The 18,344-nt window shown below is 42.7% G+C and overlaps 1 protein-coding gene across 1 annotated transcript in view; it reads right to left on the bottom strand.

Annotated features, from left to right (window-relative positions):
* The window catches only part of ELAPOR1 (endosome-lysosome associated apoptosis and autophagy regulator 1), a 266,746-nt gene that overhangs the window by 175,972 nt on the left and 72,430 nt on the right, over positions 1 to 18,344 (bottom strand). The window contains exons 2-3 of the mRNA XM_073666607.1: positions 12,493 to 12,613; positions 326 to 503 (exon numbers count right to left, since the gene is read on the bottom strand). Coding sequence (XP_073522708.1) covers positions 326 to 503; positions 12,493 to 12,613 — 299 coding nt within the window. The remainder of the gene's footprint in view (positions 1 to 325; positions 504 to 12,492; positions 12,614 to 18,344) is intronic.

The raw sequence follows: 18,344 nt of genomic DNA, 5'->3' as shown, positions 1-18,344 counted from the left end.
TGGTGCAGCACATAGACCCACACACCACTTAGTAGAGGCGCCGAATTCATCAAGTGGCATGTGCCTCTTAATGAATTCAGAACCGTTTACCCTGTCAAGGCTGGTGTAGCGCGAGCTTGCGCTGTGCTAATCTTGATGAATTGGCCCCAAAACCTATAACAGTAAGATTTTCACTTTTCAATAGTTGTGATTCACTCCACGTTTGGCTAGCAAATACTGAGGCAAAATACTGACACTGGATGAGGCCTTATTCTTTTTTGCTAGATACAAATATAAAAACATTGATAAAATTAACAGGATTTTTTCTGAATGTTACACTACTTACATGCTGCAGTTCCCGTACTCTGTTCCATATACGTTGTTTGAATAGCTCTTAAATCCATGTGGAAGTTCTGTCCACTCCTCAAAATGAACGCCTGTTCCCAAGGAGTATGTTCCTTTTCCACATGGAGTACATTCTTGCACAGCCATGTCTAGGTATTGCCCTGCAGCACATGAGAAGGCTGGGGGGATAAAACAACAGCTAATAAAAACACTAAATCATTCGATGGCTGCTTTAATTTATCATTATGCTAAACATAAGGTTTCATGTAGAAACCCACTTGAACTTGCGATTACAAGGTTCTCCCCCTAGAATGCTGCTCAGTAGCAGGGCTGTGGAGTCGGAGTCAGTGTCCATTTTGGTGGAGTTGGTATAAAATGGACGGATTCCTAAAATCTATAATAAATTGGATTCAGTGGTACAATGCAGAATGTGCTGTAAATGGTTTAATAAGAATTTGGGAAATGTATGAAATGTCCTATAAAGGTCTGTTCTATTCCTGATCTAAGGATCTCGGCTTTAAATTGAGATGAATCTGTGCTGCACTTTATGTACATGCTCAGTAGTGAGGCCGTGAGATGAATCTGTGCTGCACTTTATGTACACGCTCAGTAGTGAGGCAGTGAGATGAATCTGTGCTGCACTTTATGTACACGCTCAGTAGTGAGGCAGTGAGATGAATCTGTGCTGCACTTTATGTACATGCTCAGTAGTGAGGCAGTGAGATGAATCTGTGCTGCACTTTATGTACACGCTCAGTAGTGAGGCAGTGAGATGAATCTGCTGCACTTTATGTACACGCTCAGTAGTGAGGCAGTGAGATGAATCTGTGCTGCACTTTATGTACACGCTCAGCAGTGAGGCCGTGAGATGAATCTGTGCTGCACTTTATGTACACGCTCAGCAGTGAGGCCGTGAGATGAATCTGTGCTGCACTTTATGTACACGCTCAGCAGTGAGGCCGTGAGATGAATCTGTGCTGCACTTTATGTACACGCTCAGCAGTGAGGCCGTGAGATGAATCTGTGCTGCACTTTATGTACACGCTCAGCAGTGAGGCCGTGAGATGAATCTGTGCTGCACTTTATGTACACGCTCAGCAGTGAGGCCGTGAGATGAATCTGTGCTGCACTTTATGTACACGCTCAGCAGTGAGGCAGTGAGATGAATCTGTGCTGCACTTTATGTACATGCTCAGTAGTGAGGCAGTGAGATGAATCTGTGCTGCACTTTATGTACACGCTCAGCAGTGAGGCCGTGAGATGAATCTGTGCTGCACTTTATGTACACGCTCAGTAGTGAGGCAGTGAGATGAATCTGTGCTGCACTTTATGTACATGCTCAGTAGTGAGGCAGTGCTGTGAAGTCAGGGAAGCTGAGGAGTCGGGAGGTCAGGGAAGCTGAGGAGTCGGGAGGTCAGGGAAGCTGAGGAGTCGGGAGGTCAGGGAAGCTGAGGAGTCGGGAGGTCAGGGAAGCTGAGGAGTCGGGAGGTCAGGGAAGCTGAGGAGTCGGGAGGTCAGGGAAGCTGAGGAGTCGGGAGGTCAGGGAAGCTGAGGAGTCGGGAGGTCAGGGAAGCTGAGGAGTCGGGAGGTCAGGGAAGCTGAGGAGTCGGGAGGTCAGGGAAGCTGAGGAGTCAGAGGTTTGGCTTGAGTTAAATTATATCTTTGTAAAATGTCCTGAAATGCACAGCCAGACACAAAAACAATGTTCAGGCCATTCCTGTTCCCCTATTCAAGTGTATAGGGGGCTGCAATCTGAACCCCTGAAAAAAAAATAAAAAAAAAAAAAGGTATTCAGATTTGCCCCAGAGATACTTCCTTCAAATTAGGCAGAGTCCAAAATTACACTTTGGACTTCGTTACATCCTGAATAAAACAGCAAAATGATTGTGCCAAATTGTGAAGGGCTTATAACATTACCAATGAACAATTGCCCATTTCAGCAATGGGGAAATAGAGATTACAAAAATATCTTTTAGACTCTGTTCACATGTGTTGGGGATAGCATTGGCAATGTTCCTGGCATATAACCATGCATTATCGTTTTTGTAAAATATTTTTATATCCCATTAAAAAAAATAAAAAGCATATGTATTTTAGGAGAGAATATGGTGTTTAAAATATTTGTCTTTGTTTTTATATATTGTAATTGGTAAATCTTCAGCCTAGTTGACTAACGAATGGCAGTCTCACAGCAGTCGATTTCACCATTAGTCCAAACACATGCTTGTTCAGTAATAGTAAACAGTTGAATAATCTGCTTTAATAAAAAGATCTCTTGGTCTCATCTGTCCACAATACGCCTGCTGGCTGTCTAAAAATAGTGGATGCTGCCTGCTGGCCCTCCAAGTTTCAAGCTTTATAGAATATGTGCAAAAAAGAAAAAAAATTTACCACCTCAGATGGAAACATTATATTGCAGTAGCAATATGCGGCTATGCAAGGCATAGCCAGCTGCTGGCCCTACAAAAATGCTCAGTGAGGGCTGGCTGCAGGCCCTCTAAAATGTTGAGTGAGGGCAACCTGCTGGTGCTCTAACAATAGTAAGGTCCGCCTGTTGGCCCTCTACAAATAGTGAGGGCCGCCTGATGGCCCTGGAAAAAAAAGGGACTTTCAGAGTCCCTCTTTCTTAAATGAAACCGGAATCAGGATGTGTCTGATCATGTGTCACACACCACATGGCCAGATAAGGTGTGACAACACAGCATTTCTTCTTAATTACCCAGACGTATAAATCAGTAAGCCAGGAGAACTACGCTCTTATTTTTATGTTGACTTTTGAATTTGTGCTCTACTTTGGTTAAATTAACACAGACTATTTGTTTCAATAATCCTGAATATTGATCACTTGAGTTGATATTTGTTAACTGAGTAATGACTGTTATTTACATCTTATATCAGCGCCTACAACATATTGTTTGCTAAATATGGTAAATACCATTGTAGAGTGTTTGCAAATCAACATTGGGGGATGAGCTGTGGATACTCGAGCCCTGTGGAATAATATCATCCCTTATCCTTAACCTGTGGATGTGAGCTTGAAATGACAATGGTGAGCTATGTAAGGGGCATATGCCTCAGTATCAGAGAGACTTTGAACAGTCTCTTGGCTGTCTTTTTGTAAACAGCAACCTGGACACATGGCTCCATCAAGAGGAATACATATCTGCTCCATTGACTATCACTGAACTCTCAGAGACGTTATGAGGAAATCCAGGTTGGGACAATCAGGTCACCTGGCCACATAACTCACTGCTCAATTCCCGGCAGGCAACGGAAGGGTGAGACTCTAACTTGCACCATCTTGTGTATTTGCTGGGACTGTTCTATAGGTTATTGACTGTTTGGTAGTTCAATAAAGTGTTGCCACACTGATTTATCCTCACCCTGTGTTGTCTGAGTAGTATTACATCCACGGGAGACCCAGTGTCTCCATATAATGTATTAACCCCTTAATAACATCTGACGTACTAATACGCGTCTGTGCCCTGGGACTTAAGAGCCAGACCCGTATTAGTACGTCATCGCGATCGCGCACGCACACAGGCTGTGCGGGCGCGATCGCCGCCGGGTGTCAGCTGTGACAATGTGCAGGGAGCGGTCCTGCACCGCTCCCAGCACATTAACCCCCGCGATGCTGCGATCGAAGTCGATCGCGGCATTGCGGGGGCAAGGGGAGGTGATCGGCGATACTCACCTCCTCTTCCGGCTTCCAACGCAGTCTGCAAAGGCTTCCCGGGTGTTGCCATGACGACCCGATGTCGTCATGACAACATCCGGGTCACCAGAGAGCAGGAAGATTGCTTGGACATGCGCAGTGCATCTCCAAGCAATCTTCACACTGTGCACTTCTGACAGCCTTCATGGCATAGGGATGGTGCTCCATTCCTGTGCCATGCAGGCGATCAGAAAAAAAAAGTGAAAGTCCCAGAGTGGGACAAAGTAATAAAGTGTATAAACTGTGTGAAAGTGGAAAAAAAAAAAATGTGCAAAAATATTATAAAAAAATAAAAAAAATAATACACCAAAAATAAAAATATAATGTACCCATCAATAAATATTATTATAAAAAAAATAAAAAAAAAACAATAAAAGTACACATATTTGGTATCGCCACGTCCGGAACAACCTGACCTATAAAACTGTCCCACTAGTTAACCCCTTCAGTGAACACGGTAAAAAAAAAAAAAAAAAACGAAGCAAAAAACAATGCTTTATCACCATACCGCCAAACAAAAAGTGGAATAACACGCGATCAAAAAGACGCATATAAATAAAAATGATACCGCTGAAAACGTCATCTCGTCCCGCAAAAAACAACCTGCCATACAGCTCCATCAGCCGAAAAATAAAAAAGTTATAGCTCTCAGAATAAAGCGATACTAAAAAATATTTTTTTCTATAAAATAGCTTTTATTGTGTATAAGCGCCAAAACATAGAAAAATGATACAAATGTGGTACCGCTGTAAACGTACTGACCCGAAGAATAAAGCTACCTCATCAATTTTACCACACGCGGAACAGAATTAAAAAAAAAAAAAAAAACAATTCCTGAATTGTTGGTTTTTGTTTATTCGGCCTCCCAAAAATCGGAATAGAAAGCGATCAAAAAATGTCACGTGCCTGAAAATGGCACCAATAACAACGTCAAGTCATCCCGCAAAAAACGAGCCGTCACATGACTGTCTGCCAAAATCTGGAAAAATTATAGCTCTCAAAATATGGCGATGCAAAAACTAGATTTTACAAAAAATGCGTCTTTTAGTGTGTGACAGCTGTCAGTCATAAAAACCCCATATGATTCTGGCATTGCTGTAATCACACCGACCCGAAGAATAAAGTCGTCTAATCACTTATACCGCACAAGGAACGGCGTCAAAAATAAACTCTTGGGTTAGGATTGGGCTAGGATTAGGGCTGGGTTTGGGGCTAGGGTTGTGCTGGGTCTAGGGTTGTGCTGGGGCTAGGGTTGTGCTGGGGCTAGGGTTGTGCTGGGGCTAGGGTTGTGCTGGGGCTAGGGTTGTGCTAGGGTTAGGGCTGGGGTTGGGATTTTTTTCAAAAGTAAGAAAAAAAGATGACGATATGGCGACTAGTGTTGAGAGCAAGTGCTCGCTACTTGAGTTTGCATCGGGTGCTCTGGTATGCATTGAGTATCGTGGGTATTTGAGTGACATGCTCGAGTCTCTGCCCCATATGCTTCGCGGCCAAAAAACTTTACGGGGATTGCCTGCCATGCACGAGCGATCCCCGCATGTTTTTTTTTGGGTGTCTAATAACCGTGAAACATGCGGAGCAGGGACTCGAGCATGTCACTCGAGCACACGCTGTACATGGTGCATACCTGAGTACCCGATGCAAACTCAAGTAGCGAGCACTTGCGCTCAAGAATAATGACAACTTATTCAATATGATGACCTAATGTAAACAAATTCTGTGCCGTACCTCTGGGTTCAAAATGTTCACTATACACCTTAATAAAATCCTTGAGGGGTATAGTTTCCAAAATGGGGACACTTGTGGGGGAGCTCCACTGTTTAGGCACATCACGGGCTCTCCAAACGCGACATGGTGTCCGCTAACAAATTGAATGGAAAATCGGCTCAAATTGTTAGCGGACGCCATGTTGCGTTTGGAGAGCCCCTGTGTGCCCAAACATTGGAGCTCCCCCACAAGTGACCCCATTTTGGAAACTAGACCCCCCAAGGCACCTATCTAGATGCATAGTGAGCACTTGGAACCCCCAGGTGCTTCACAAATTGATTCGTAAAAATGAAAAAGTGAAAAAAAAAACACTTTTTCATTTTTATGAATCAATTTGTGAAGCACCTGGGGGTTCCAAGTGCTCACTATGCATCTAGAAAGGTGCCTTGGGGGGTCTAGTTTCCAAAATGGGGTCACTTGTGGGGGAGCTCCAAAGTTTGGGCACAGAGGGGCTCTCCAAACGCAATGTGGTGTCCGCTAACAATTTGAGCCGATTTTCCATTCAATTTGTTAGCGGATACCATGTTGCATTTAGAGAGTCCCTGTGTGCCCAAACATTGGAGCTCCCCCACAAGTGACCCCATTTTGGAAACTAGACCCCCCAAGGCACCTATCTAGATGCATAGTGAGCAGTTGGAACCCCCAGGTGCTTCACAAATTGATTTGTAACAATGAAAAAGTGTTTTTTTTTTCACTTTTTCATTTTTACGAATCAATTTGTGAAGTACCTGGGGGTTGCAACTGCTCACTATGCATCTAGATAGGTGCCTTGGGGGGTCTAGTTTCCAAAATGGGGTCACTTGTGGGGGAGCTCCAATGCTTGGGCACACAGGGGCTCTCTAAACGCAACATGGTGTCCGCTAATTATTCAAGCAAATTTTACAATCAAAAAGTCAAATGGCGCTCCTTCCCTTCCGAGCCCTACAGTGCGCCCAAACAGTGTTTTTTCCCCAAATATTGGGTATCTGCGTGCCCAGGGGAAATTGCACAACAAATTTTGTGGTCCATTTTTTCTTGTTACCCCTGTGAAAATAAAAAAAATTGGGTCTAAAGTAACATTTTTGTGAAAAAAGTTAAATGTTCATTTTTTTCTTCCACATTCAAAAAAATTCCTATGAAGCACCTGAAGGGTTAATAAAGTTCTTGAATGTGGTTTTGAGCACCTTGAGGGGTGCAGTTTTTAGAATGGTGTCACTTTTGGGTATTTTCTGTCATAAAGACCTCTCAAAGTGACTTCAAATGTGATGTGGTCCCTAAAAAAATGGTTTTGTAAATTTTGTTGGAAAAATGAGAAATCGCTGGTCAACTTTTAACCCTTATAGCTCCCTAACAAAAAAAATTTTGGTTCCAAAATTGTGCTGATGTAAAGTAGACATGTGGGAAATGTTATTTATTAACTCTTTTGTGTGACATATCGCTCTGATTTCAGGGCTTAAAAATTCAAATTTTGAAAATTGCAAAATTTTCAAAATTTTCGCCAAATTTCCGTTTTTTTCACAAATAAACGCAAGTGATATCGAATAAACTTTTCCACAATCATGAAGTACAATATGTCACGAAAAAACAATCTCAGAATCAGGGGGATCCGTTGAAGTGTTCCAGAGTAATTACCTCATAAAGTGACAGTGGTCAGAATTGTAAAAATTGGCCCGGTCATTAACGTGCAAACCACCCGCGGGGCTTAAGGGGTTAAAATGTTAAAATTACATTTACTGGTGAAAGTTTTTCACCGTTAAAAGCAATGCGAACGTGCAAAAACACTACGTGTGAATATAGTCCAAGGTGTGGAGGAGCATTTTTTGTTCTCATTTATTTTGCCTTCTATACAAGTCATTATCCTGGAAATCATGTTTAACACTCTTTCAAATAAAATCCATTTTAGCTTCAGTTTTGTATGTTTTATTGTCAGTCCGTAAAAGCGGCTTAATAGTCTGACAACATTGTTACTAGCAGCAATTTAGGATTCAAAGATGCTTCCAGGGGTCTTCCCCATGCTGTTCCCATGCCATTTCAGCACTGTTCCATTGATTTGAGCAATTTTTAAACCCCTCCAGACCTCCGGGTAAAGGGGGGGCGCCGGAAAATTTTCCCATTAACTTCCATTATACTCGTTACTCGGGTCGAGAACCCAAGCATTACGATTTGCTTGACTTCCAGTTGTTGCATTCAAAGGTTTATGGATGACCCTGCTTATAATTTTTTTCTGGCTTTGCAATGTGTGCAGAGTCTTTTCTGAGTGTAGGAGTACCACAAGTACTACGCTTTCTTAATATTTGACTGAGGCCCTCTAGTTGTTGCCTTCAAATGTGTACGGATGACCCTGCTTGTAATTTTTGGCAGGATTTACACTTAGTGCATAGCCTTATGAGTCTAGGTGTACCACATGATAATTTGAACATAATGTGTATGAGGCCCACCTTTAAATGTCTAACACATGGTGTATCAGAGTCCTTCTTCCATCTATTTTTTGGTCAGTTCTTGATTCCTTCATAAATTACACTGAAATTTCCAATTTTTTCATAAAAATTTACATTTTGATTTACTTAAATCATTATGCTTTTTAAATCCTTTTTAAATTTTGCCTTATACACAAGTCAATCAACAGGAATGAAAGCTTTTTGTAGTTTTTTTCTTGTAAATGCCAATTCCTCTTTGAATTGTAATGTTTTATTATCCATCTTTAGAATAAAAGTGTGACACCATTGTTCTCAGCAGCGATCTGGGAGTCAGAGATGCTTCCGGGAGTCTTTTGCATGTTTTCCTTCCATTCGGCACTTTGCCATTTCATTCGACATTTTCACTGCCCCCAGACCTCCTTGCTGGAAAAATGTTCTGATTTCCCATTGACTCCTATTATACTCATTATTCAAAACGAGCATGAGGAATTGCTCGTTTTGAGTAACAACACCCGAACATTATAGTGCTCGCTCATCACTGCTGGCCAGTCCATCAGATTCCTCCAATTGTAAAACACCTCATATTTGAAAGTTACTTGTTTAATGGAGGAGGCTAATGCATTTGTCTGGTCACATGCCCTTCCATCGGCAGCCAGGTTATGGACAGAACTGCTGATCGGTTCGTGTGGAAGACTGCACTAACAAGAGAAAGTGACCAATCCTTTTTAGTGCACCATATAGGCATGTGCTGCAGAAGGCCATAGAATAGAGAAGTATGCAGAGACGAGTTGTAGATATAAAAAGTTATAATGGTGTCTGGACTAAATGGAGAAGAAAGGATGAGAACAACATCTTGAGAAAAGGTCACCTGTAAAGTACCTGAATGTAAATGTTTATTTGTGAAACTTGTGGTTCCTGTATAGACTGCAGTCTGTTGAAGTCTATCAACAACAACACACAAATTTATTCATTGGGGGCTGACCAGACATTTCAGTTGATCACTGAACTAATCTAGGTGCTGTATTCATGTACTAAAGGTGATTCTGGTGCTGCATTGATGTACTGTTATTGGTTCTTATCCTGTACACATGTAGCAATCCATAACTTGTCAGATGAAGTGCTACAAAACTATGTTACTAAAGTAGTCTGCCATCTGACAAATTAAAGGATTACAACATCTGTAGTTACAGTATGTTAGCAGCATTAAATGTTTGTATTTGGTGAAAGGCAGAAAATAGGAGTTTTATTTAAAGAAGCACGCCCATGAATTTTTTTTTTCATTAAATATGTGTATGGTGTGTAACATGAGTGTATTAATATACCTCACCTACCACCACTTTCTCCTGTTTCCAGCATCGTTCCGCTCCTCTTCTCAGTGACGTCCTCCCTCTGCAGATTGTCTGGGTCACGCATGACCCAGAAGTGGCTTTTATAATGTAAGCCTGAGAATAAGGCTCCATAGTCTTTCATTGTAAAAGAGACTTCCGGCTCTCGCATAGAGCATAGAGTGAGCAGACTAGTCTAAATTGCGGTGATGTCACCAAGAAAGAGTAGAATGGCGCTGGATCCAAGATAAAGCAGCAGTAGGTGAGTATACTAATACATTCACAATAAACTTCATGTGATTGCTTCTTTAACCTGTCTAGGTTGTGTTATCTCATAGAATACTATTAGAACACCTACTACATTTTCAGTACTTCATGTGCCTTTAGCTTTGGTTAGTCTTACTTTTATTTTATGTGTGAGTGAGGGGTCACTAATCATGATCTTCAGAGAGAGGTTCAGTATGAAAGAGGGGCTGTGATCACCCTAACACAAACAAGGAACCTGTTAATTTCAATCCCACCCCTAGTTATACACATATAGACACCTTATTTGGAATTTATTATACACACCATTTGTGTGATGAATGATACCAATTATCAAGTACCCTGTCATGAATAATTGTATCATTAGACAAAGCCATCACAGGCGCGGGTCCCATTTTTGAAATATAAACGATATACAGTACTTGGAGCAGACATCTCAAAGAAGCAGCCACCATGATTATTTGGTTTATTTTCCCCCACCCACAACTGACAAATGAGAGAACTCTGAAAAGTAGCTTCATACCTGTGAAACCAGAGACCTCATCTATAGACCGCATTGATTTGGGATTCTTGCATCTCTTTAATACAGAGCAGGGTATTGATTAGCTGAATGAAATGCTTAGTAAGTTTTCAGTCACACATCCATGTTTAAACATGGTGCTGGTATCATCAGTGTGTCATCCATGTTTTCACAGATGGATAAAGAAAGAATGAAGTAATTTCCAAAGCTTCTCCTAGACTTTGCAGTGTTAAACATGGACAGCATACTGATGACAGATGGATGCCATCCGTGTAGTGTACGCGTTTTTTCACAGATCCATACTGGCCCTTCTCACCTGAGCTGCCAGCAAAAAATGGACATGTCTCAGTGTGTGTTTTGCATGGACATATGGTCTGTGGAAAACATGGAATAGTGAATAACACTATAGACTATAATGTGAACGTGTTCTTTCACTGGAAAAAAAATGGATGCAACATGTTCGTGCAACACTGATGTCTGATGAATGAGGCCTAAAGGGCAGTATCCCATTGACCTGAATCCGATTTACCTTGAAACAGTGCAGTCTACTGATTTGGCTGGTTTGAGGTATTTACATATTTCTCCACATCATGCAAGAAATACACACATGTAAGGGGGATGGACGCCACCACCCCTTTGTGAAGGACTTTTCCCTGTTATTATTCCCACGTGCAACAGTAGTTGTCCCCGTTTGAGTGTAATGTCTAATGTAATGTTGATGCTTTATGTGTTCTCCCTGAATTGTACAGTGCAGTAGTTGCCTAGTTACAACAGTATGGCAGAGCTGTCCAGGGGGAGGAGCGTAGCAGGGAGGAGCAGAGGCAGTGAGCTTAGAGACAGGAGACAGGATGTCAAGGGGCAGTGTCCGGGCGGCCATGCCCAGAACAAGGTGTCAGAGAAGAGCTCCAGAGAAAGGGAGCTTGTGTGAAGACAGGGGTGTCCCCGCAAAGAAGGAGTCGAGGCAGTGGGGGCCGTAAGCCCACGAGTGAGGACCTGCTCGTGACAGGTCCGGACCGAGGACAGGTCGAAGCAGTGGGGCCGTAAGCCCATGAGTAAGGACCAGTGATGGTGTAAATGCACTCAGAGAAGAGGTCAGTACACAAAATATCAAGGGTCCACGTGAGTACCAGAGAGTCCGGCAGCCATAGACCCAGGCCAGGGTTAGAAGGTGCGCGGATCCAAGGACAGAGACTAGGCACTAAGCAGAGTCCGGCAGCCATAGACCCAGGCCAGGGTTAGAAGGTGCGCGGATCCAAGGACAGAGACTAGGCACTAAGCAGAGTCCGGCAGCCATAGACCCAGGCCAGGGTTAGAAGGTGCGCGGATCCAAGGACAGAGACTAGGCACTAAGCAGAGTCCGGCAGCCATAGACCCAGGCCAGGGTTAGAAGGTGCGCGGATCCAAGGACAGAGACTAGGCACTAAGCAGAGTCTGGCAGCCATAGACCCAGGCCAGAGTTAGAAGGTGCGCGGGAGAGAGAGTGCCGACAGCCCTCAGCAGGAGCTGAAGACCGAACAGAGGCTGTGGAAAAGGGATGTACATATATATCTATATCCGAGTAGCACAGCGAGAGAGAACAGGGACTGTGGAAAAGGGATAGGAGCCTTATCCGAGCAGCACAGCTTCCCTAGGACTAGCGGCAGCCAGGACAGAGGGTGTGCTGAAGGAGAAAGTCTGCCTGCTGTGATAAACTGAGTCGGAAGGTAGAGAAACGGCTTATTGTCCCTGCATAAGATCTGGGCCAGAGATCTGCTGCACCTGCCTGTACGCTGCAATCTGTCAGTAAAGTTGGTTTTATTTAAAAGCACTGACCATCCATTTATTTCATGTGTGAGGTGCCGGGGACCTTGCTGAAGGTTGCTCAGTAGACTCGCCCAAGACTACCACCCCGTACCACCTCGTTACACTCACACAAACACCCCCCCCCCTCAACTATATATGTGGTCGGACTAGGTTATCTTTAAAAAATGATTAAACATTAAGTGTTAAATAAAACAGACACTGATAATGTGAGGAGTAGACACCTGTAGAATTTATGAGACAGCAATGACAAAACGGAAATTGTTAAGGATTTGCACAAATTCCCAGAACGATAACTTTACAAAACACTGACTTTTGAAGGCCTTTTTAAACAAAAAGTAAAGAAATAAATCAACTGAAAACTCCATGCTACAATGAACTTACCACACTCAGTTCCTTTGACTGGATCTGGTAGTCCTGTGCACAGTCCTTGGGTGTGAGGGACAGCCACACGCCATCTGGTTCCTTTGCTGTCGCATTCAGTGTATTCATAATGGTATTCTGACTGGACAACATTGAAAAATAAAAAAAACATTCAGTATAGAAAAATTATAAAGTAACAGAGAAAGGATTGTTCTAAGTTTATTTCCTAATTTGATAGGCGCGAACAGACAGACTGTGATGAAATATTGAAAGTTTATCTTTTTAAGTAAAATCCTGCTGCTGTAGTGAAAATGCAGAAAACCTGTGTGTTACTTTTCTTTATTAAGATAAGGTATTAACTTATTACATTATGGAACTCTGCACAATACTGCAGTTATATGAAAAAGTTTGGGCACCCCTATTAATCTTAAACTTAATGTTTTATAAAAATTGGTGTTTTTGCAACAGCTATTTCAGTTTGATATTTGTAATAACTGTTGGACACAGTAATGTTTCTGCCTTGAAATGAGGCTTATTGTACTAACAGAAAATGTGCAATCTGCATTCAAACAAAATTTTACAGGTGCATAAGTATGGGCACCCTTATTTTCTTGTTTTAAATACTCCTACCTACTTTTTACTGACTTACTAAAGCACTTTTTTTGGTTTTGTAACCTCATTGAGCTTTGAACTTCATAGCCAGGTGTATGCAATCATGAGAAAAGCTACTTAAAGTGGCCACTTGCAAGTTGTTCTCATGTTTGAATCTCCTGTGAAGATTGGCATCATGGGCTCCTCAAAACAACTGTCAAATGATCTGAAAACAAAGATTATTCAACATAGTTGTTCAGGGGAAGGATACAAAAAGCTGTCTCAGAGATTTAATCTGTCAGTTTCCACTGTGAGGAACATAGTAAGGAAATGGAAGAACACAGGGACAGTTCTTGTTAAGGCCAGAAGTGGCAGGCCAAGAAAAACATCAGAAAGGCAGAGAAGAAGAATGGTGAGATCAGTCAAGGACAATCCTCAGACCACCTCCAGAGAGATGCAGCATCAACTTGCTGCAGATGGTGTCACTGTGCATCGGTCAACTATAAAACGCACTTTGCACAAGGAGAAGCTGTATGGGAGAGTGATGCGAAAGAAGCCGTTTCTGCAAGCACGCCACAAACAGTCGGCTGAGGTATGCAAAAGCACATTTGGAGAAGCCAATTTCTTTTTGGAAGAAGGTCCTGTGGACTGATGAAACCAAGATTGAGTTGTTTGGTCATACAAAAAGGCGTTATGCATGGCGGCAAAAAAACACATCATTCCAAGAAAAACACTTGCTACCCACAGTAAAATTTGGTGGAGGTTCCATCATGCTTTGGGGCTGTGTGGCCAATGCCGGCACCAGGAATCTTGTTAAAGTTGAGGGACGCATGGATTCCACTCAGTATCAGCAGATTCTTGACAATAATGTTCAAGAATCAGTGATAAAGTTGAAGTTACGCAGGGGATGGATCTTTCAGCAAGACAATGATCCAAAACACCGCTCCAAATCTACTCAGGCATTCATGCAGAGGAACAATTACAATGTTCTGGAATGGCCATCCCAGTCCCCAGACCTGAATATCATTGAACATCTGTGGGATCATCTGAAGAGGGCTGTCCATGCTCGGCGACCATCAAACTTAACTGAACTGGAATTGTTTTGTAAAGAGGAATGGTCAAAAATACCTTCATCCAGGATCCAGGAACTCATTAAAAGCTACAGGAAGCGACTAGAGGCTGTTATTTTTGCAAAAGGAGGATCTACTAAATATTAATGTCACTTTTCTGGTGAGGTGCCCATACTTATGCACCTGTCAAATTTTGTTTGAATGCAGATTGCACATTTTCTGTTAGTACAATAAACCTCATTTCAAGGCAGAAACATTACTGTGTCCAACAGTTATTACATATATCAAACTGAAATAGCTGTTGCAAAAACACCAATTTTTATAAAACATTAAGCTTAAGATTAATAGGGGTGCCCAAACTTTTTCATATAACTGTGTATCCCTCATCCATATAGAAATATGTTCTGCCACATACCTACTGAAAAATTACCTCAAAAATTTAAGCTACCTTTAATCCCCATAGTCTCCAAGTTAATGGATAGGATGGGTAAACTAATTATAAATATGAAGCTATGAAACCAGCAGAGATCGTTACAGTTTGATACAGCCTGGGAATGTTGGAAACTTCACATGCAGTTGTCTTACATTACTTATTTTGGATGTATTGCTGCCAGTGTGCAGCTTTTTATTTTTACATCCTCATGACTGGAAAGAAGGGGAGCAAAAAAAAAAGTTAGCTCAAAAATGAAACATCCAGAGCTATAACTATTTTTCTGGTAACAATGATGGCTGAAGATTAGTTTTTGCAGGTCAAGTTGTAGTTTTGAATTATAGCATTCACTTTTCCTTACAACGTGCTGAAAAACAGGAAACAAATCCAAGTGCAAAGACATGGCAAAAAAACGATTCTCCTATTGGTTTTGATTTTTTATAATTGTTTACTGTGTGATAAAAATTACCTGACAACTTGATTCAGAGAGACACTGTAAAGCAGGCCCGGACTGGCAATCTGCCGAGTCGGGCAGATGCCTGGTGGGCCGGCGGCTCTGAACTGCAAAGTGGGCCGCCGGCCCTTTAAAACATTTAAATAAAGCCACTGTGTGCCTGCGCTGGCAGGGGCCGCCTGTGCGCACACGGGGCCGGTGTCTTGCTGTGAGCGGCTTCCAGTGCGCGCAGCCATGTTCCTGAAGCTGTGATCTACAGGAAAATGGCGCATGCATTCTGCCACGCCGGCAGTCATTTTCCTGTAGATGACTGCTTCAGAATGATAGCCGGGCGCATCGGTACCCAGCCACCAGGTACCCAGGCACCAGCCCACCACCACCAGCCCCCCAGGCACCAGGACACCAGCCCTGATGCCACCAGCCCCAGGCACCCAGGCCACCAGCGCCACACCCCCAGGCACAAGCCCCCTGTCCACCAGCGCCAGGCCACCAGCCCCTTGGGCCACCAGGCACCCAGTCCACCAGTGCCAGGCACCCAGGTCACCAGCCCCAGGCCCCCAGCCACCAGGCACCAGGTGAACGGATGGACTCTACATGCCTGGCTCCCACCGTGAAGCATGGAGGAGAAGGAGGTGTGATGGTGTTGGGGTGCTTTGCTGGTGACACTGTTGGGGATTTATTCAAAATTGAAGGCATACTGAACCAGCATGGCTACCACAGCATCTTGCAGTAGCATGCTATTCCATCCGGTTTGCGTTTAGTTGGACCATCATTTTATTTTTCAACAGGACAACGACCCCAAACACACCTCCAGGCTGTGTAAGGGCTATTTGACCAAGAAGGAGAGTGATGGGGTGCTACGCCAGATGACCTGGCCTCCACAGTCACCAGACCTGAACCCAATCGAGATGGTTTGGGGTGAGCTGGACCGCAGAGTGACGGCAAAAGGGCCAACAAGTGCTAAGCATCTCTGGGAACTCCTTCAAGATTGTTGGAAGACCATTTCCGTTGACTACCTCTTGAAGCTCATCAAGAGAATGCCAAGAGTGTGCAAAGCAGTCATCAAAGCAAAAGGTGGCTACTTTGAAGAACCTAGAATATAAGACATATTTTCAGTTGTTTCACACTTTTTTGTTAAGTATGTAATTCCACAAGAGTTAATTCATAGTTTTGATGCCTTCAGTGTGAATGTACAATTTTCATAGTCATGAAAATACAGAAAAATCTTTAAATGAGAAGGTGTGTCCAAACTTTTGGTCTGTACTGTATAAGCGAGTCTCCTATGTGATATATGCATCATAATGTAGTATATAGTGTAATGCAGTCTTAATCTAGTCTCTGAACAATTACAGAGTGATCCTACTTTCAACACCTGTTAGATTCACAGCCCATAGAGCACCCACTCTGGGGGACTTGTTATCACAGAGTCTGTAGTTGAATGCTACCAAATCTAACTCAATGACCTGGCTACATAGAGTACAACGGGTTTTTAGAATTGTGGACATTCTATTTGTACGTGCTGCACCCACATAACTAGTACAAAGACCTTTATATCCTTCTCTACTAATGCAGTATACAATATAAAAAATTTTATTAATTGCAATTCTACTTATATCATTTCTGTCATTTCATGCAATGCATGCCGTTTACAATACGTTCTGCTGCTTCAAGGCATTTTTCGGTGTGTCACAATGGGGATACCACAACCTTCAGTATAATTGGCATTGAGAGCGTTATAAGACCACATAGGGGTGGTTATCATAGGAGAAAACTCCTTAGAGAAAGCTGGTGGATTTATACCTTGAATACACGCACACCGGCCGGCATGAACATTAGACACGATCTGATGTACCATTATGAATGAGAACTTTTCTCCCCCTTCTTTCTCACTTTATACATAAGTAGATACAATTAAGTATGTTTATAATTCCCATGTAGTAACCATTTTGCTGTTAGATTATTGCAAAATAAGCATGTCATATGTTTTTATCCATTGTTGTTTGTTTACTCTTGATTGGCTCACCTTTGAACATGTGATCAGCAGGATATGAGATATAACGCCATTTCCATGCGGTTTTCTACTATGCAATGATTAAGAACTCATAGTTCGAAATGCGTTTGCTGTTTTAATACTTTTTTCATGACCTAAGAAATTTATTTTAGAAGAATTACTCAGATGGATTTCCCTGGTTTCCCAAGTTTGGAAGTTATCCCCTATCTCCGATGATCCTGAGAAACGGAGCTCTGAATAGCAACATGTAAATGGAGCTGTGGTTGATCATACGGACTGCGGCGCCATTCACATGTGGCTCTTAAAATAACTCCTTTAAGAGAATAGTGAGGGGCACAACAATGTAAAAGAAAAATTCACTGATTGGGGCGTGGAGGTGTTATAGTATGTGGGCTGGTGGGGATTGTGTGGCAGGGCTGCTTTTTTGCCCCAGTCTGGCCCTGCTGTAAAGCATAGATGGGGAGCCTCTGGCCCGCAAGTCGCCATTTCACAGGACACTGGATCTACAGTCATGGCCAAAAGTATTGAGAATGACACCAAAATTATATTTTCACATGATCTGCTGGCCTCTGGTTTTTATTAGTGTTTGTCTGATGTTTATATCACATACAGAAATATAATTGTAATCATATTATGAGTACCAATAGGTTATATTGACAGTTAGAATGAGTTAATGCAGCAAGTCAATATTTGCAGTGTTGCCCCTTCTTCTTCAAGACCTCTGTAATTCTCCCTGGCATGCTCTCAATCAACTTTTGGACCAAATCCTGACTGATAGCAGTCCATTCTTGCATAATCAATGCTTGCATTTTGCCAGAATTTGTTGGTTTTTGTTTGTCCACCCGTCTCTTGATGATTGACCACAAGTTCTCAATGGGATTAAGATCTGGGGAGTTTCCAGGCCATGGACCCAAAATCTCTATGTTTTGTTCCATGAGCCATTTAGTTATCACCTTTGCTTTATGGCAAGGTGCTCCATCATGCTAGAAAAGGCATTGTTGGGCGCCAAACTGCTCTTGGACGGTTGGGAGAAGTTGCTCTTGGAGGACATTCTGGTACCATTCTTTATTCATGGCTGTGTTTTTAGGCAAGACTGTGAGTGAGCCGATTCCCTTGGCTGAGAAGCAACCCCACACATGAATGGTTTCAGGATGCTTTACAGTTGGCATGAGACAAGACTGGTGGTAGCGCTCACCTCTTCTTCTCCGAATAAGCTGTTTTCCAGATGTCCCAAACAATCGAAAAGGGGATTCCTCAGAGAAAATGACTTTGCCCCAGTCCTCAGCAGTCCACTTCCTGTACCTTTTACAGAATATC

This window comes from Phyllobates terribilis, unplaced genomic scaffold (genome assembly GCF_046119375.1).
Source record: "Phyllobates terribilis strain yellow unplaced genomic scaffold, ASM4611937v1 Scaffold_2__4_contigs__length_985480577, whole genome shotgun sequence".
In the NCBI taxonomy this organism is placed as follows: Eukaryota; Metazoa; Chordata; class Amphibia; order Anura; family Dendrobatidae; genus Phyllobates; species Phyllobates terribilis.
The sequence above is the reverse complement of the archived record's forward strand: the minus strand, read 5'-3'. Positions and strand labels throughout refer to the sequence as shown.